Consider the following 21,322-nt stretch of genomic DNA (forward strand, 5'->3'; position numbering starts at 1 on the left):
AAAGGGGTATATTTAGCCATGATACAAGCTGTAGAATGCATCTAAGCTCTTCTGGCTATCCTAGCCTCAGATTTGTGCATGCAACTTATGTACTTCTGTAGTCTTTACTGCAGCATGATGCCTCTAACTTTTTTTGCCTACCTATCTTGCTCTGAATGTTGTAATTCAGGTTACTGCTAACAAGGAATTGCTTTGATTGCTTGCCTGTAATTGTCAGTTGGTGATTCCTTTGAAAATCACCAACAATCACAGTCTTTGTCAATGTCTAGACATTTTGATAAAACTCTACCTTCTGTGATTGGTATATGTCCCTTAGGCATTTTCTGGAAATTTCCTTCAATAATTCCAGTTTCATAAGTAGTTGTATACTTTAATCTTACACATATCATATTTGATACCACTAAATTGTTTTGAACGCATTCATAGCTATCCATCAATTAATCTCCCCTTCTAATATCATTGACAGTCTAATGGCATTGTTCATATTGTTTGGACAGATATGTTGTTTGAGCAAATTGTAATGCATAATGAAGGGTCAAATATGTATTATGCCTGCTACTTGAATCATATATCTGCTGCAACCTCATAATTTCAACCTTTGTCATTGTGCTATCAAATTAAAAGGCTTATAAATAAACATTTAATTGTTTAATCGATTTTTGTTTATCATGATAATTCTGAACGGGGTAAAAAACTAACTAAATGTAATTTTAAACTTAATAAACGTGAAATACCATATTACGTACAGTTGAATACTATTTCTCAATCTCCGATCTGTTTTAATATATCTTCATTTTGTAATCATGGTTTTCTTCCCATGCTTAAATTTTTACATGGTATGTTTTGCTTTCTAGTGCGAGCAACTTCATCTTGGAGATGGAGGCGTGTTTGCTGCCTACCATATGTAGTGATTGTGGTGTTCACCATGATGTGCTTTGTTGCCTTAGCACTTTGCCTTTCCATATACCTAAGAGATATTGACACCTTTGCAGACCCGTAAGTAGTCCGGGAAATATTTAGAATAAATTAATAGCTATGCAAGTGTGATTGCCATCAAAAAGAGCTCTTGCCAAATCTTTCATCTTTTACTTGATGAATGAAAAAAAATATGCACCACCGAGGATTCAGAATTTCAAAGCAATCATAGGTTGATTTAAGGAGCTATTTTATGTAGAGGAGTAAGGTAGAATGGCTCACAGTCACCATTGATGCATAATGTGTACTTACTTGAGTTGGTAATTAACAAGATCAAGAAAAAGATAAGTTATGGGTACAAATTCAAGCTGGAAGGATTTGCTATTTATAGAGGGCATAGGTACGCTTGCAGATAAGAAAAAGAACTTACAAGAATGCTAGCAATTTGGAGAAGGGATTGAAAAAGTATGATTTCAAGATAAATAGGACTAAATCTAAAATAATGTTCTGCAGGAATATCATCTCCGAATGTGATTGCATAAAAACATGCAAGAACAAGTGGAAGAGTTTATCTATTGGAACAGCGGGATCACTAGCGATTGAAGAAGCAAGATGGTAATAGTAGGCAGAATATGAATGGCAATAATGGCTTGCCATCAAAAGAGGTAACTTCTATTGGCCAATGGTACCAGCATAAACACACTGAAGCAATTCATTTAAAGTTAAAATCTTCTAGAAAGTAAAGTCATTCTCGAGAGCAGGGCAGGAGTTGACAGAACAAATACACAAGCTCAAGCATTTTTATATTTTTCCACATCTATTCATGGCCTCATCATTTATTAAGAGCTCATTGGAATTCTCCGAAACGTCTAAGAAATGGGGAAAAGGAAGTGACTGCTTGCATTACCCAGAGCATGTTGGTACTTAAGCAATTGTTATGGGAATATTGACAAACTGCATCTAAAATGCAAAAGGAATCATCTCACATATTCAATGAAAATGACCTTTTGGGTCTTTATTGCCAATCATCCTCCACATTTTCCGCAAAAGTGTTGGCCACTGCATCACGTCCTGCTAACAGGGTGACTGGAAATTTCCTTCCTCTAGGCAGAGAGATAAGAAGAAAGTGATCTGCCTATCAACTTGGTGATTGATTGATTTTGGTTTCTGGTACATGTTTTTAAAAAGGATGAGAGTCCCCCAAAATTGGAATGGGAAACCTGGTGGTCATCAAGGCCTTCTCAACCGTAGGAGAGGGAGAGCTGGGCAGAGGGGTGGTGAGAAAACCTCTAGTTACACCATGAGACCCAGCTAAAAAATTAACCATATGATGAAAACAAGGAGGCATTGATGCTTTGTGAATAACTGATGTCAGTTCAATAGAAAAACAAATCAACTTATGGGAATTATTCATTGTCATGACAAACCCCTAGTGGGCATGCAAAAGGCTCAAGAAAGGAAAACATCAGATACCTGGAGAAAAATATCATATGCTGTTTATTGCTTTTTAGCTATAGGGCTTCTCTCATAAAAAATTTCCATTCATTCAATTTTTTTCTCTTCTCACTTGATGATTTGAAAACTATATAATGGCAAAAATTGCATGAAATGAAATTTTATGTCAAAATAAGAGCAGTGAAAATAGCACTACATGCCCTGTCTGTATACTGCAATATATTTATAAAACATTTCCTCAGCCTAGATTCATCATAAGATACTTACCAGCACTTAGGATTGTGGCTGTAGTCATTGAGACTGAGCTACCGGTTTTCTTGCTTTAGCAATAACCCCTGGAATAGTATCATGAAGCACCCTTGCTGCTTAGATGTTATTTCTAGAAATTTAACATTTTATTTCACAAAAAATGGCCATATCTATAGCACTTTCTGCTTAAATTCAAGAGAAATTGTGTGCACCCCAGCTTTCACTGATGTCATTCACTGATCACCCATTCTTTTCATCATAACCTATGGCATGTTTTTTTGTAAGCTGTTATGTAGTTTGATTGTTGGAAGGTATTCTACAATACATCTAGTATTTCAATCTTACAGCTCATCCACTGAGCGTGTGTCCTTGGTTTCAACCATGTCAGCCCTTGGAGCTGTCATCTTGGTGTCAATATTGGTCAACCTGAGGACTTGGGGACGCATGGCAAAGGCTCTCATATTTCCTCATCGAACTCACTTGCAGAGAGCCCTTAGAGCAGCTACCTCTGGTTCATCATCGGGTGACTCTCCCTCCTTAAGAACTGGTGGTTTCCTGCATGCACTTAGAGCTGAAGTTGCCACCATGACAGAAATGGTACTATCCACTATCATAATCTATGTTAATTGACTCATAAGTGTGCCCCCTGGATTAAGTACGTGTCAAGAAAAATGATGTGGTTGCTTCCCCCACTCCTACCACTGAGACTTAAGTTACCCCAAATTCTCAACTCCTCCAATCCACATAACCGTGTTCAGGTGCATTTTCCAATCTGCTCTTTAGGAGACCTGTCTCATTTTCTGCCTTCCCTTCCCTTTTTGTGACTTCCCATTTTACATCCTCTCCCCTCAGATCTGCTAAATTTTTACTTGTTTGTTCACCTGCTAGACTCTTGATTCCTGATTGACAAAGGGCATGCTAATTTTTGGTGAAACTTGCCATACATATTTCTGAGTACTTTCATCTAAAAAAAATAGGCAATGCCTCAATCGGGTACCGTTTCAGAATGGGTTAAATTACCATATTGTGTCTCATTGATTTCATGACCATTCTGTTTAAAAATATGGTTGTAAGGATTCAGGAAAAATATGTGTTTTTGGTTTGATCCTATTATTGATGGAGTAAACAATAAAAGATGCATTCTTTTAAAAAATCTTTAAGCAATCTTTGAGTCTTTAGTAGGTTTATTAATAGGAGATAAAGCAGATTTGGGCTAAGGTTCAGCTAGTAAGTCAAGGCTAGGGTTTGAATGAGGTAGGTGCAAATCCAGTACTTGGTGAATTCCAGTCTCTGTGAACATTGGGCACACCCTGAGGCTGTTGAGATAGTGGCCATACTGATCAACTTATTTGTCATACTCTATTAAGCTCTATTCATGTATATTAAAAAAATGTAAACTTTAGTTGCAGATCCTGTTAGATTTAGAAAAAAATAACACTGATATGAAGTATCAACTTGCATGAATGGGAAAGATTTTGCTCATAGAAAATTGACTCTTGTCATATAACTTCTTCTTTTGACTATATTTTTGCCTGATAAAAACACCTCAGAAAAGGTAGAACCAAATAGCAGGTATCTGTTGTGGTTTACTTGATTGAGTTTAATGACTATTTCATTTCAGTTTAAGAATATTTCAAAATTTAATAGGCACTGAACCTAAAAAATTACTGGACCAGAGTCTACATTTCACTGTAGTATGCCATCATCTTATGATAAATTAATATTATGATTATCTTATTTAAACTGAAACAGGTGAGATGCTTGGATGGCTTTTGTGCACAACAGCAAAGCAGACTTGTAGCTATCGTTGATGGCCTCGATGCATGTGAGCAGGAAAAAGTTCTTTTGGTCATGGATGCAGTGCAGGTATGTTTATATGAACTAGAGTGTGGCATATGCCAAGCTCTTTGACATTTGTATAGTATCAAATTGGCCAAAAATCAAATGAGAATGTTGGCAAAAGTTTCTATGAACAACATAAACAAATTTGAATTTAAATGATAATATTATACAAAATTCTTTTAATCACCAGAGAATTACTGTTGGCTGTTCGCAAGAATGGTAGTACACTTATTATCTAATTTTTGCCTCTGGAGAAAAGTATGATCATTTCATATAGTGGAATAGTTTTACTAATCAGTCCATTAATGTCATAGTTCTTTATGAGACAGTGTATAATTTTTCTGAGAAATTTTCATTTTATGAATGGAAATGCCAAGGGATGGTGACGCAGCATAATCTGTCGTGAAGTGTTGTTTGGTGATTTTTTTCTTTTTTCAGCTTGCCTGCAAATAATAAATGTCCAACTTAGATTTAATAGTGCCATTAATAAAGATGGGAATTTAATTACTGGCCTTCATTTTATCGTTAAGAATTCAACCATTCTGCAAGCATAATGAAGCCCCACACTTAGTATCTGAATCCTAATAAATTAGATTTAAAGGCTTCACAGTGTAAACAGACATATATTTCCTAAAGTTAAAGTTGATTAATAAATTTTCCAGAATGCTGTGTTTTCATATTGTATTTCTTGAACTAGTATACTTGTTTTCAAAATTTTAGAAGTTATGAGTTGGATGTGTCAAATAGTTTTTTCTGCATGATATATACATGCATAGATGTATTTGTTATTTTATACATTTATGTATCATTATGGTTTATTATTTTAGGTGCTAGTATCTCAAGCTGAAGTTCGTCAGGCAGTGTCTCCATCAGCTGTGGCCTCATCTTCCGGTGGAGGAAATCAGTCCAATGTCTCATCTTCCACTTCAGTTCCCTTTATTATTATTTTAGCTATTGATCCACATGTTATATCAAGGGTAAGTGAATCAATCAATCAATAAAAATATATTTCATTATTAAAGAGTACACAGATGTGCCAAGTTTTCACATTATAATAAATTTAAATAATGATAATTCTAATGGATATGCTATGAAAAGCATTACGCCCAATGATATGCTTTATGAATCAATGCATTAAAAACTGGTGTTGTTCTTAAAAAATCCTTTTTGTTAATATGAATGTTAACCTTATCTCCTGATAGTAGTTCAGGTGTGTTAATAAAGTTCACAATCTAGCCATCCTTCCTGGTGAATTTTCCAGCATGAAAATTTAGCTTGATATATGTACCAGGAAATAAAGTACTTCTCTGTTTTGTTTTCAAATAATCTTAGGGGAAGATGAAAAAAATTGGAAAATTGAATAAATTGTCTGTTAATATCTTGTGGTCAACCCTTTCTGCTTTCGTAGTGAGTCGTGTTACTGCTGCTTGTGTCATAACCATGCCCTTTGAATTGAAATTGTGTCCAACCAAGGTTGTAGGCATAGATTTTCTATTGCAAAGGTTATATATAATTTCAGAATAACATGTCAATCTAAATCTTATGTTTTTCATGCTATTATTCAAGTTATAATGTCAAATATATGTTTTATTAACTCTGCAGGCCCTGGAAATTAATCTCCGAAGGTATGGCAATGAATGGGGCCCTGGAGGTGGCCTAAGTGGAATAATAACAGGAGGAACAAGTGCTGCTACTACATCCCTTGGTCCAGGGAATGTTGGATTGGTTGGAGGAATGGCCTACCTACGCAACATTGTGCATTTGCCCTTTTTCCTACAGTCCTCTGGTCCTAGGAGACTAAGAGCTGCTGCTGCCTTACGACAGCACGGGAACAGGCGCAGAAATCTTAGCGAGTGCATACAAGATGAAGTGAGTTCTTGACTGTTAAAATTTGCTTAATATCTTGTCTAGTCAGCCATCTCAAATGATATTTAATGAATTGTATGTTAGCTTAAGCAGCCATGAATAGCAGGGTAGAAGGAATACAAGGGCTGTGCAGAAAATAACCTCCATTAGGCTATAACAAAAACACTGGGAAAGATGCAGAAAAATTAATTATTTACATCTCAAAGCTACACATTTTTGCTATTTTTCTACATATTTTCCAAAAAGATTTAAACATATGTCATGTCTCTGAAATAGCTCAGAAACTCCTTAAACATAAAACTCTGCCGGCTGAGATCACAGTCAACCGATGGTATCTTGATATTCCTCGTTGGAGTTAAAGCATTTGGAGGGGCATCACTTTTTCATTTGCTTGAACAGATGAAAATAACTTGGTGCCAAGTCCAGGATGAATGGTGGGTGCTGACAAACATCTCATTTAAACTTTGGATTTTCTGGAGCAGTTCATGTTTCACCACATATGGGTGGCCACTTCTATTATCTTGGTGGAAATTTGTCCATCCACCTTTTAAATGAGGGGATCAGGATGGTGCAGGGCCCTACGTACTGGCTTCCCACCCAGAAGGCCCAGGTTTGAATCCTATAGAGGGCAGAACTTTTTCAGTGGTATCCAGATCCCTACTTGAGGTGCTTTGTGGAGAGCACTTTGAGTATGCTGTCAGTCAGATGGGGCGTTAAGCTGTGGACCCCTTGCCACCTTTCGCTAAGAGTAAGCTGATGCCAATGGTAAGTTTTTCTCCACCCTTCCTCCTTTCCCATCCATCCATATCGGCCCAAATGGCCTTGGCTGCCGGTTGCCTCCCTTAAATCTGCTGCGGCTCTTAAAGATAATGACACCACTGATGTGCAGCACTGACGTCCATCACATTTCATCTGTATGTAGCACAAATTTCCTGATGAACGTTAGAAGCTTTAAAGTTTTTTGCAGGTAAAAATCTTATCTCTGAACAGACTTCATATTTGGCAAGATTTGTAATTGCATTGTTCATTTTGACTCTTTACTGTAAACAAGCAACAATCTGTGTGACCTTCCAACCACTGCAGCTTGAGGCATACTGACATAACACAAAACACTTCCCAGTTGGTAATTTCAAACTGTTTCATATAAAAGCTCTTACAAATGCACGTAAACCTAGTTGTAACTAGGGAGAGGAAAAGAAGGCAGGCAGGATATGTGTTCTGGTAGGAGAAGCAGGGGATGCCAAAGTGCCAAATAGATTTTTATATGCTGAATATTTCTTGGTACTAATTATAATTCAGACAATGCAGCAACTCACAAAATTTGTACCGGAAGGAATATTAGCGTGGTACTAATTGGATGTGGTTAACTATGTTTATGCATATGTCAGACATTTCTCAGCCATTTGTATCTGTAATTAAATAGTTAGTGCTGTCTTTTGTATTCTGTTGTAATGTTGGTAAATGGTATTTTTCAATTCATGTTTCACCTGAAATGACCCTATGAATTCCTTTTTTCGGTAGCATTCTTTGCGGCGCTTGTCTACAGAATCTGGTTTAAGTCACACAGACAGGCAAAGATTGTCAGAACGCTCCAGTGTCACTGGAGAGAGATTGAGAAGAAAGGGGACCATCAGCCGATTACTGCCCAGTGAGAGCATTTGCAGTAGTTTAGGCAGTAATCTTAATAGGTGAGTTACAGAATGTATTGGTATTTGAAAATCTCCACTCCCCTTATCCATATATACTTTTCGTCATATAGTAGTAATATAAAAGGGTCATATTTTAATTTTTTATATGTTATTAACTATGATCATTTTCCTTCATCAAAATTCTCCCATGATTGAGATACCTACAGAAATACTCTATGGTTCTGGTTTCTGATACTATTCTGCCCAATTCATTTTAAATGAAGAATAATATTCTGTATCTTAACCTATGAGACTATTATTCACAAGTAGTTAACTGTCATGGAGAAATGGTTTACTAGTTCAAAATCTACCATGTAGACAATTATCAAATAAATTTTTGTTTTTAACGATTATTATGATTTATGTAGTCTTTGTATTCAAACACATTCTGGCAAAATACCACATTAATAGAATTCCATTTTAGACAGCTGTATTTCAGCTTCTGAGGAGTCAAACTCAGGGGAAAAATAATTTAAAAATTGACTGTGAGAAATCACTGACATTCATAGATGTTTACAAATTGGTTGGAATCATTTACTTGATCATTGTACAGAGTGGTTTGATGCCCTTCAAACTGGTGCAATAAAATGTATTAGTATGAAAAAGTTAAAAATCTGGGATATACCTGGACACTCGTAAGGGGCATAAATATGTCTAGGAAAACTTAAGACATCTGATAGGTATTTATTTATATTTGCTTGTACTTTCATGCACTGAGTATCATTATTTAGTGAGATTTTGAACTAGATTGAATGCAAGGCTGAGAGATAGTTCATTAAATGAAGAACATATTGTATTTTTCCAATGTTCTATATTTTTGAAATTGTCAAAATAAAGAACAGTGGCAAAAACATTGTGCTCTTCATTTAATGAGCATGAACTTCCACAAAATTGAGCCAGAAACAATCTAATACAAGGAGAGATAGATTAAACATGTGTTCTAACACAACCAGTCCTGTAGTGCAAGTGTGTCAACTTACTGTATTCAGGCTCAATTAGGCTTCAAACTCAGCTCAAAAAATCCTCTCTTTAGAAAATCATATGCATATTATTTTTAGGAATTTTTATGATATTCATAGTTAAACAGGCTAAGTAATCTCTTGGTGCAAAAAGGAAAAGGCATAAATGTTTTATAATTACCCATGTAATTAGTTACATTCATGCTGCAGAGACTTTTTCCAGCTTATCCATGCTTGCGAAAGTAGACCTGCAAAAATAGGTAAGCTGTCAATGCTCTAGCTAAGGTTATATCACTTGTTTTCCTTGTTATTATGTTTTTTAATCTAAGGTTATGGGGATGTATCCTTAAACAGTGGGATTGGTTTTCTTTTGATATTAGATGTTTTAATACTATTTCCCCTCACTTTATCCCAACAACTTTCATCATTACACTCCTTTTCTGAACTGCTAGAGCACACTCCATAATATGGGAGTTGGTAGATAATGATTGGAGGACCCCTCTTAACCTTATGCCCTGTGAATATCAGGAGTTCGTACATCAGTGGACATCTTCCCTCTACAGTAAACCCTCGGGAAGTGTTTCACTTGCTTATTACACACATGGCTAGTACTCTGCCCAAAGTGTGTGTTCCTTTGTATTGATTAATTATCAGTATTAATGTATTTAACACATCAAAGGAATGCAACAATTTCAGAGTGTAAAAATCATTCGCCTTGACCAGGATTGTTGCATTGAAATGCATATTAGTGGATGACTAAGTATTATCATTAAAGGGAATTTTTATTGCTAAAAAATTAAGAAGTTCCTACCCAATCCCTATTCCAAGGCTCCTACTGATGAGAATTTTTGTTACATCATTGGACTCAAGAGTATCATTTGGTCCACTTCTAAACTTCATTGCTAGTCGCATCTGATCCACTTGACTACTATTCTAAACCAAAATATAATGGTGCCGTAAATTTTGTTTAGTTTATCAGCTGTACTGCTAAAATTGAAGACTTCTAATATGTGCCCATTTGTGGTATTTTAGGGCTGGAGGTTCTGGAGGTGGTGGACCTTTTGACCTTTCCAAAGTTCTTCTTGCTGATGACTATTTCAGTGATGTAAATCCTCGCAGCATGCGGCGCCTCATGAATATTGTTCATGTCACAGGTATGTGAACTAATGCACCTCTACTATCACTTGTTGATAAAATTTTGTGTTGTGTGCTGGAGTTATTTAAAATTTATTTAGTGAGGGGGAGTGAAACGACATGTCATTCTGGGGGTGGGGGTATGGGGTTGTTTGTTGTCCAGCTAGGGAGGATATTGGGGCAATGTAGATTATTGGGGAAGGAGTAAAAAAAGTGGGGAGGAAAGCCAGAGTATCATTTAGGGAAATAAAGAGTAAGAAGTGGAGAATGGTTAACATCCTCATCTTCACCACTTTTGCTTCTCCCTGCCACCTCTTTGTCCTTGGTGTATGCAAATTATATCACTTGATTTTATTTTCTTGTAACTGGTGAGGAGTTAAAACACGTATCCTGTGAAACTTTATCATTCAGTTGAGAAGTGTGATATTTAATCCTGCAATACCTGATGATACAATGCTATGTGGAATTTGATTTGATCCTCCTGTCCCTTGAATTTTCATATTACCAGAGAACCCTAGCATTAGGAAATTTGTGGAATGGGTTCAGTAAGTTAGTTCAAATTTCAGTTGATCCCACCACCCCCCTAATTTTCACATTGTCAGAAAGCTCTAGCAATAGGCATGTTTAATTTTGGGGTGAGGGGTAACAATGTAAATTTCACAAAGAAAAATCATGCTCATTGGGGTTGAGAGTTGCAGTTTTAGTTGAGAATAGTTGTAGTAGGTTAATATTAGGTATGTTTTCAGGTAAGAGCATTTGCTAGCATGAAGATCAAGGTACAACCAAAAGTGAAATGTTTATAAAGACTATAAAGGATAAAATGAAAATAATTTTTCTTTGGTAGCTAAAAATGTTCATGAGAATAGCTTGTGAATAAAAATAGAAGTATGGATGCTTTGAACTCTTTCCCTTGACGAACAATTTCTTAATTTCTTGACCATCATTGGCTCTCCATTTCCAAGTGAAAAATACAAGTTCTGAAATTTACTATTAACGTTTCATTTGACAAGAAGCGCCTTTGCTTTAAAAGTATCTTCTACATGTGTGTATTGAAATATTTGCGCTTATTAATAAGCTTTATTTTCAATTGCATTTTGAAAAACAAGCATGTCTTTGGATAAGTTTAAAAAAATATGTTTAATCATTAGTTAGGACTCTTTTACGGTGGGTGCAGCTTATATTGAAGTAAGAACACATTATTGTTGTATTACACTATTTGAAAAATAATTAATTTCGTGATAATGTGTTGAAATAATTGTAAACATTTCTAGGAACTAACTTGGAACACATACTTAATTATACAATGGCAGCCTTCATTTTTGTACTCTCCCGTAATCTTGAATAGAGATTTAATCAGCAGTACATGTGTTTATAGATTCACATAAATTAGTTTGTAATTATGTCTTATCTTTTTGAGTGTACCTCTGTATTCAACATATAAACTGTAAATTAGGTTTCAAGTTTTATAAAATGACATTTCTTTTTATGCCCATTGCAGGTCGTTTACTGAAAGCATTCCAGGTGGACTTTAGTTGGTATCATCTTGCTAATTGGGTCAATGTAACTGAACAGTGGCCTTTTCGTATTTCTTTCCTTGGACTTTATTGTGAAACTCATCCCAACTATGAAGCTGATGCTCCACTCAAGGAAATATACGACCAGTAAGTAAAATTTCACTTTGCTCTTTTCTAAATTAGTTATCACCATTTATACTAATGATTTGTATCTATTGTTGAAACCCTGATATTGAATGATATTTCAATTAACTCTCATCCAGCATGCCATTAATTTCTTACTGTATGCAGTATTACGTTGAATTTACATGCCCTGAATTTATCTAAACGTTGAATTTATCTACTATTTATGGTCCAGACTGACTTCCGTATTAATCAGTGCAGTTAGGAACTCAAAATTGTCTTTTTAATTTAGAGTTAACATAAAATTTTCATGTCCTTCAAACAGAGCAAGCGGATATGTTAACTCTGTTGGAATTGAGAGGGCCTTGTTGATGAGGATTAGTGTCTGGGACAACTCAAATCTCTGACAGGCCATTTTATAGTTGACATATGACTGTGTCTTCGAAAGCCAGAGGACCATATTCCCCCAAGCTACTGTGTTCTTTGGTGATTGTTAACTGAATTTGGGAAAGCAATGACAGATGCTGGCAATTAGCATTGGAAGCCTAATTTGCTTCAAACCTATAACCGTTTAATCTGGGATATTCCACATTAGTTCATTATGATTGATATAGCTATACATTTTTGGCAATGAGGGCAATCATTTATGATCAATAATTTAAAATGCTTACTGGCCAACTTAAATTAATTGGGGAGGGAACAGATATGGCTTGACTGATTGACAATAATTCATGCATATAAACCTTCACTGTTGATTTTTCTGTGTAATGATGAGGCTTGAGGAACTGAAGGAACTCACAGGAATTTTAACCAGCTAATTTTTTTCAGAACAGTGAATGGATTGAAGAATTGGATCAAGGAATCGAAAAAGAAAACTACAGACACTCTTCCCTAAAAGATACTTGCAAGACAGTAAAATGTCATTAATATTTGCCCATGAAAGCCCAGATCTTATTTATATCCAATTGTCTATATTATTTTGAGTTATTCCCAAGTTCTGATCCCTCAATGACAACTCTTGATCAGCATTCTAATGTCAATTGTTTTTTCTATTTCCTGAGGCTGTTGACGTAAGGATGTATTTTTCTGAGAACAGCAATGAGATTTTAATGAGAGAAAAGGAAAGAATTCAAACTTGAATTAGAGCTGCAATTCATGCTTTGGAAAATAGAAAAAATTTAATAAATTTCTCTATCATGCAATTATTTGCTCATTTTTATGGAGGAGTCATGACACCAACCTTTGGGTATTATAGTTCTACCGTGGCACTAATTCCCCTGCAATAACTTGTTGGATATTGTCTAGATTTAGTTAACATAAGGAGTCCTGCTCATGATTGTTTTCTTTATCTGTATTCTTTACTACCTCTGTCACCAAGTTATACTTCTGAAGATAAATTGTTATATTTAGTACTCTTTTCCCCTTAGAAGGCAGCGCATAAAGCTCACACATGCTAATGAGATCATTAATGTAAGTTGCATTGTGTCTGCGTTTGGGAAGCAGAATTATGTATATAGTTTTTCCCATGGCGAAATAATAAGTACCATGGGAGAAATAATCGCTGTACAGGTCAGCACCAACATTGTTAAAAGACTGTATTTGCCTGATTTAATGTCATAGTCTTGCACAAGTTTGGTTGTAGTTTGAATGGGGGCAATTCACAAAGTAATCATTAAGTGAAAACCTAACTGGTATAAGTCCATCATTTACAAACAAAAGGTCTTAAAAATGCTTACTCCAGTGGTGGGGCATACATGATTTTTCTGAGGGGCCTTAGATTTATGTTTTCATTATTAAATTCTGTAATGAACTAGGGTGGTCTAAATTCCTAAATGAGTATAAATGATTACATGTATGAACCAATTTGTTTTCTCCTTGTAGAATCAAAGATCAAATTCCAGCCTGGAGAGAGGTATGCCCATTGGTTGACTTGGACAGAGAGGAGCGAAAGTTTGATGTGTTCCTGACATACCACAAGGCCTCTCTACATTTTGCAGATCTTCAACTATTTCTTCCCTTCACCATAAATTTGGATCCCTACATAAAGAAAGTTATTCGAGGTAGGATTGTTGGCAGGAGATGAATTTTTCAATGCTGTATTTTTTTTATTTTTCTCTGGCATGTTTTAGTATGCAAAAAACTATTCTAATGTAACATTGATTAATAACATTGTATTATCATTTCCAATGACCATTGTTGTCGCCTGTAAATTGCCTTCAATAGTTGAGTTTATACTGTCTCCATAATTACATTTATGATCAATTTAATGTTACAAAGTTCCCAACCATAACTTATGCATTGCAGTATTTTTTATTATTTTTCCTTGTTATCATATATTCCATTAAAGATTCATATTGAAATGTTTTAAATGCATGTTGCCTGAATAGACCATACAAGAGCCTGTTTCAGTATGTTTTCCAGTTTACATCATATCCACCAAGAATAGTTCCTGTATGCAAATTTCTGGCTTTCTTCCTACATTATGCTCAGCATTTGTAGATTTTCATTATTATTCGCATATTTTTAGCATTAAAATTCGCCCATTAATTTGAATCATTTTTATTTATGTCAGAGGAACAGCAGAACATGGAGGATTTGAGTTTGCCAATGATGCCAGCTGCACAACCCCACATTATTGGTGGGCAATGGCCAGTGGCTGTAGCAAGTCATCAGCCTGCAATTCCTTCGACCCCTCTCCCATGGAGTAGCAAGTCTTCACTTATACGCAGAAATGTGAGTTTCATTGTACAAATGCATTTGCATAGCCTGAAATAATTTTCTCCATGTGATGATTGCATTGATTTGCTATTGCTAGCTATGTCAGCCATTATACCATAAACTTATAGTTTTACATATTTACCCTCTCTCAAAAAAATGGTGTAAACTCTCTGGCACATTTAATACAAGATTCATGCATAATTATCATGCATATTTGTATGTGTTTAATTTAAAAATTCAATTATTCAACAAGGCAGCCTACATTCAGGAGATGAGCTTCACTCTGTTTCCTTTCCAAAAGTCATATGGTTTATTTATGCATGTGTTTTACAAATGAAGATTTGTGTTGAATAAGAGAAGTAAAAGCTATTCAAATTTTCTATAATGGCAGATTTTTAAAGATAGGTACTTCGTAGATGCACAGACAGATTTATAATGTTAAAATAAAACTTGATAACTCCGCATGGAAAATATGAATTTTTCATGTGGACTTACAGAGATTTATTTTAATATCAATCATTATGAAGTAATTCCACAAAGTTATGCCTGAAACTATTAATTACACAGAGTATTTGAGTTTAGTTTTCAACTTTGGTCTCCTCTTCCATGTAACCCTTCATCAGTGCTAATACATAGCTGAACCTTGCATATCAATGATGAAAGGATTAATTAGAAAGTATTTCTATTTGTATGAATAGCCTAGATATATTCTTCAATGTCTGATAAATTCCACTTTAGGGGAACAGCCATAAAGAGAAAGGAGGAGTGAAAATTTGTGCACTAAATAAATATCTCAATAATTAGAGAACGATATGAATTAATGGTACATATCATTCATGTCTTAATATTTATTAGTTTACAATATCTTTATAACAATAAATTAATGTTTATGTTCTTCTCAATGGTGTCCACTTCTAATTGGATTAGTATTATCTAAATCGAAAAGTATATTCATATACGAGGGTCATCCGGAAAGTAGTACCCGTTCGTGCCGCATGAAGTGCTGACGACGCGAGTAGCCGCTGGACGAGGTCAGATAGCTTCAGTGGCTTGTCTGCCTTCTCTGAGCCAAGTTGCGTGACGCTAGCATTGCCTGTGTTGTTTCTGTGATTGTTTACAATGTTTAAAAAAATTGAGAACGCCGCCAGTTGTGAAGTGAGGGCAGTGATTAAATTCCTCAATGCAAGAAACGTTCGCCCATGTGATATTCATCGCCAATTAAAGGAGGTGTATGGAGACAATGTAATGGACGAGTCGTCTGTTCGGCGGTGGTGTCGCAACTTCAACATGGGGAGGGGGAACACACACGACGATGAGCGTTCGGGGAGACCGTCTGTCATTACAGACCAACTGGTGAGCTCAGTTGACGAATTCGTGAGGAACGATCGGCGCGTCACAATTGATGACATCTGTGAGCATTTTCCCAATGTTTCTCGAACAATTGTTCATGAAATTGTTAAACACCATCTGCATTATGCAAAAATTTGTGCAAGATGGGTCCCTCGCGTATCTCAATGAGCTGGCGGCGAAGGACTATGCAGCAGGAATACAGAAACTTGTCACACGTTATGACAAATGCCTTAATTTGCTTGGAGATTATGTTGAGAAGTAGTTTAAAGTATCCTCTTTCAAATAAAATTTTTTATGTTTGCTAATATTTACTTTTGTGTCTTTATTTCACGAACGGGTACTACTTTCCGGATGACCCTCGTATTATATTTTGAGAATCCTTGCCCACTTTGGAAACTATGCATCCCTCATTGTACTTAGTTTTTTTCCTGACATGTTTTTAATCCTTGTAACCATTTTTACCCTGTAAAACTTGTGTATGAAACTGTTTATGTTCACATTTTCAACATGTTTATAATGGAATTTAAATAGCGACTGAGGCAATTGGGTGATATGGGATTAATTGTACTTGTCCCCATCTAATTAACTTCTCCTGTTTACTCAGAGAACATCAAATGCACCCAAAGTTGGTCCTCCCCCAGGATTAAGCGTAGTTGGTCCTGGAAGCACAATGATATACCCTGGGGGAAATCAGTGGACGCCGAGTCAGATGGGATGGAATTACATGCTACCCCCCCAGGAAGCATTCCTTCCTACACCAAGGCCAGCACCAATCACCACATTCCCTGTAAGTAATTTTGTCTCTACTTGGTTTGTCTCAATGAAAGATTGTTAATTGGTCCTTTCTTTCAATGACTGAATGTGTTTCATCATGTTACGATATATAATAAGATATTTTTTCCAATTTCTCGCAAATGATATTAGAGGAAAATAAATGTGAGGTATATGCTACTATTAATAGTTCTATTTAAATTTCCAGGGCTGTGCTCATAGAACATTTTAGACTTACCCTTTTTCTTACCTTTGGGTTTACATTTGATCTCCATCACCCTCATCAACTTCATCACATCTGCCAAATGTTGAGCACTCCCTTGGTGCCCTTTTGTTGGTGGCTGTTTCGAACCCTCTGTGATTCATTCTGCATTCCTTCCATAGTGTCAAAATATTGACCCTTCAGTTTCATTTTTTGACCTGTGGGCAGTGAGTGCTAGCAGTAAGCACATCTAGGTTACTGTGTACACCCCTGGGACTTTTCAATATCACCTTGTGGTCTACTTGGATTTTGTCCTGGAGTTCTTATATTTTTTATTTATTACTGAGTCTGTCTCCTTTTTGATCAATATTTACGTCAATTTTGGCTTCCGTGGGGAGGGGATCATAACTTACTTAGTATTATATGTTGTCTATTAAATACAAAAATAGGCATTTAATCTAAATATTTTAATAAATTTCTTCCCAATGCTTTGAAGTTTGAATCATTTTTGTTAAATTTAAGAAGCAAATAAAAAGTAGTCAACTTTTTTGAAAGCTTATTTTATTATTGGTGGCATTGTTACAAATAAAATTTAATTTAATAAATAAAAGGTGGCTGTACTCTGCTGCTTTTTCATTATATTTTATATGCATGGATCTGTATTTTAAAGTACATGTATTCCCATTTATGTGCCCTGCATCAATTATGTTAGTGCCATCCTTTTTCATTGAGGAATTCCAGTGATTTCCACTATGTGTTTACAGGGTGGAGGTATAATAATTATCATGTTCTTTTATTTTGTCAAATTCTTTTCTTCTAATCTCAAATAAAAAGTGCATTGTAGCTTTAACATAAAAAAAATTGACATATTTTGCAGCCTGAGCTGATGGAAATGCGACTGAGTGCAATGTCTGTCTCTGCCATCTGTGAACTGATTGGTCGCTTGCCCGACATAACACCAGCTTTAGTTCCTATCTACCAAGAAACTATGAAGGAAAATAATCTCAGTGGTCGCGTTATTCTGCACTGTGATTTGGATGATTTAAAAAAGGTAACCTGTAATATTTAATGCATCAGAGTTAATATATCCCCTTAACTCAAAAAACTTTTCATTCATATCTTGATTGTTAATGCACATGAAGGAGTAGGCTACCATTTACATTGAACAATGCATTTATCTTCTGCACTGTTGTCACATCACTATAAATAAGATTCCATGATTAAAGTAGATTCTCATATAATTGCTTCGTGAGGCCCAGGGTATGAAACTTCCTCCATTCCCTGAAATGATTGATTGATTGTTTTAAAATAATATTATTGCCAAATCGTAAGTGCATTATTTAACACAAAACTTTTAGTTTAGTATCAGCATAGTTTGCGGAGGAAATTTTATGATACAGTATGAAATTATTCAATTACATATTAATGGATTGTAAATTCAAAATTTATGTGCATGTTTTCTGTGTGAAGCATTTATATTAGTACATATGGTCATCTGCCCAGCACTTCCTCTTGAAATATTTGCAACCACTTCTAAAATCTATTCAACCTTATTTCTTTATTATATAATAATAAATGAAAAAGAAAGACATTTGGTGGCATCTAGCCCCAAAAAAGTGGAAGATATCTTGGCCTATGGTGAATTATAGCTTGGGCCTGTTATTCCCCTTCATGTGACCAACATTTATTTATGAGAGGAAAAATTATTTGTTTGAACATAGCCTATATCCTTGAAATGTTAGTAGTTATTTCCCCTAATCTTCTGGGCTGAGGTTGGATCTTGATGATTGCACTATCAGATATTTTCCTGTGGTAATAATACTGCGAATCTCTATTTTCCTGCAGACAGTTATTATATAAAGTTATTGTATAAGGTACGTAAGTGATTTGCAAAAGAGAATAAAAAAATAAAATGTCATTCATGCAAGAGAAGGAAATTTGAAATAAATAATACCGATAAATAATCAATTTTGATTAAATATAACTGAGAATAAGTCATATAAGTAACACAGTGTTGGAATTATAATAAAGTAAAAGTAAACTTAAAACATGTTAGGTCAGACTTAAAATTATTCATGCAACTGTTAATTTTTGTATTTCCTAACAATTATCAAAGAGTCAGCCTCATTTCTTGGAATCTGCAGCCTAAGATTGAATGTAATTGTGGTACTTATAGACTTCTTTTTCCAGGTGTTGAAAATGAACTTTGGTGACTGGGAGCTGTTCAGAATGCTTGTGGTGGCTCTCCGTGAGCAAGAGTGTGTTTCAGTGACTCAGACAGATGAGGTCGGTCTTGGGGGTAAATACGTGCGATTTGCATCGTCGGGTAAGTCACACGTGGGTGAGGGTGCATCATCTTCATCGTCATCCCCCAGACCCTATTACATCAGCGGGAGTAATCACTCAAGCCAGCAGTTACAGTACTCTTCTTCAAAGCCATCCAACTTGGGAACATCAGAGGCCATTGCAGTCGTGCATAATGTCCCTAGTGTGTCAGTGACATCGCCATCATCGGAACAGTTATCATACAATAACCCCAGCATTTCATCCCCTAACGTTGACCCTGCCCTGATTACGTCACAAGTGGTTTCAACCAGTGCCAGTGGTAAATCAATTGAAAGCATTGCGATAAGTGGTAGCCCAGTTATGAGGACTTCATCCACGGAGGTCACACGTGTTCCCTCTGTAATGGAAATGAATCTGAATCAAGATGCAGGTTGGGAGTCACAGAGCAAAGATCTTCAGGCATCAAAATCTTTCACATCCAGTACCAAAGGGAGTGCGTCCACCAAAAGCATAGATAATGAACCAGAAGGAAGGAATCCGAAGTTGGCTACCGAGCAGCGATCTCAGGGTGGCAGCTTATCATACTCCTCATCTTCACCACCAGTTTCCATTTCTGGGATCTCATCTCCACCTCAAATGTGGCTATCCAAGCAGCAGAGTCAGCTTGAGAAACAAGTAAGTCTCCATGAAAAGTGGTCAACAAAATTTGTTAAACACCAGGTGCTGTTACTTGAGGGCTTTTGTAGTGGTGGTTATTATGGTATGCATTCAACAGCTGAGGTCATTAGTGCCATTATGGACTGGTAGATAATTTGGTAGGGGTACAATGTTGAGGGAATGTGGGAAGAGGGAGGGGGGGGAAATCGAGCATCAAGAATAGCATTCTTAACGAAAGGCACTTAGGGGTCAACAATTAAATGCCCTATCCGAAATTTTTTATGGCTATCCAAAATTGGTTTTATGCATGGCCAATTGCATGAATATGTACCTTCAACCCTCCAAGCGAAACACTTAACCCAATTTACACCACATGACCTTGTGTTTGATGGTAATTTTTTGATTGCATAAGTATTAAGAAATTAAAGAGCATGTAGTCACATGATATTATGTAAAAAGAAATACTTTTATTTATATAATATAATATAGTATACTTTTTCAGGTTAAGAGTTTTGGAAAGTTCTGAAATTGAATAGCTTCATTTGAATTTTTCAAGTTTGAATGAAGGAAATTCAGTTGTACCCTCTTGAATTTAGTTGCCAATTTCTTAAATGTTTAGTATGCTTATCAGATTCAATGGGTTGCATTTAATGACTTGTTGGTAGAATTTTCCAAAAAATATTTTCATTCTGCTCATTTTTGTTACTGCATTACAAAATTACATCTGTGATAACAGTTAGCACACCTTCATATTAATTAAATTAAGTGATATAGCAGTCATGAAGGTAGACCTTTTTTTATGCATCAGAGTTCAGATTCAGTGAGCGCCTTGAGACAATGCCAAGCCTTCACTCAAGCCATGTGATTTTCTTGGTTACCAGATGTTAACCAAAAAAGAATCCAGAGAAAGGAAATGGTATAATTTACCTTCATGTGTGAATTTCACGCAATAGGGCTTAGAATTATTTGAATTCTATCCTCACCTACTTTGGGTATGAATCCACTGAAGTTGGACATACTTCCTAAATAGTTATTGGTAAAGCACTAACTCTGATTGGATTATAGTCATCAACTGTTAAGCTCTTGCTAAGATGAACTAGTATATGTTATTTATTAATAGTTGCTAATATTGTGATACACGTCAGCATGTGAGAGTGAAGAATAAGATATGTCTGTACATACTTCCCCATTTACCTCCACAGCATCAAATCTAACCCACTAATTGTCTTCACTTTGCAGGTGATGATGGAAGAAGAAATGATCTGTGAGGCTTTGCAAGCTCTCAATCAGGATGCTTTGACTGACGTGTTGGATGAGGAGGGGAACACTGAGGAGGAGGAGGAAGAGGAAGGCTCCATCAATGAGGAGGACAGTATGGGACCAGGAGGGAGCATTAAGAACAGGAGGGGGGAGCTGTTGAGGGAGGAGCACATCAGGGAGAGAGGGGGGGAGGAGGAGGAGGAGGGGAAGGGTAGGGAGGATGTCTCAGGGAGTGGAGGTGAGGAAAGCAGCAGTACCAGGAGGAGCATGCCTGTGATGAAGGGACATGGGTCAAAACGGCATGATGGTGATGTATCAGAGTCGGAGAGTTAA

The 21,322-nt window shown here is 36.0% G+C and overlaps 1 protein-coding gene across 1 annotated transcript in view; it reads left to right on the top strand.

Moving 5' to 3' along the window:
- The window catches only part of Arms (Ankyrin repeat-rich membrane spanning), a 53,996-nt gene that overhangs the window by 19,697 nt on the left and 12,977 nt on the right, over positions 1 to 21,322 (top strand). Inside the window, exons 17-30 of the mRNA XM_071590679.1 lie at positions 855 to 996; positions 2,967 to 3,216; positions 4,372 to 4,485; positions 5,289 to 5,438; positions 6,064 to 6,330; positions 7,849 to 8,015; positions 10,007 to 10,128; positions 11,607 to 11,769; positions 13,627 to 13,805; positions 14,318 to 14,478; positions 16,418 to 16,600; positions 17,664 to 17,837; positions 18,977 to 19,747; positions 20,969 to 21,317. Of these exons, the coding sequence (XP_071446780.1) occupies positions 855 to 996; positions 2,967 to 3,216; positions 4,372 to 4,485; positions 5,289 to 5,438; positions 6,064 to 6,330; positions 7,849 to 8,015; positions 10,007 to 10,128; positions 11,607 to 11,769; positions 13,627 to 13,805; positions 14,318 to 14,478; positions 16,418 to 16,600; positions 17,664 to 17,837; positions 18,977 to 19,747; positions 20,969 to 21,317 (3,192 nt within the window). The remainder of the gene's footprint in view (positions 1 to 854; positions 997 to 2,966; positions 3,217 to 4,371; positions 4,486 to 5,288; positions 5,439 to 6,063; positions 6,331 to 7,848; positions 8,016 to 10,006; positions 10,129 to 11,606; positions 11,770 to 13,626; positions 13,806 to 14,317; positions 14,479 to 16,417; positions 16,601 to 17,663; positions 17,838 to 18,976; positions 19,748 to 20,968; positions 21,318 to 21,322) is intronic.

This window comes from Hetaerina americana, unplaced genomic scaffold (assembly GCF_022747635.1).
Source record: "Hetaerina americana unplaced genomic scaffold, ioHetAmer1.1.p SCAF_4, whole genome shotgun sequence".
In the NCBI taxonomy this organism is placed as follows: domain Eukaryota; kingdom Metazoa; phylum Arthropoda; class Insecta; order Odonata; family Calopterygidae; genus Hetaerina; species Hetaerina americana.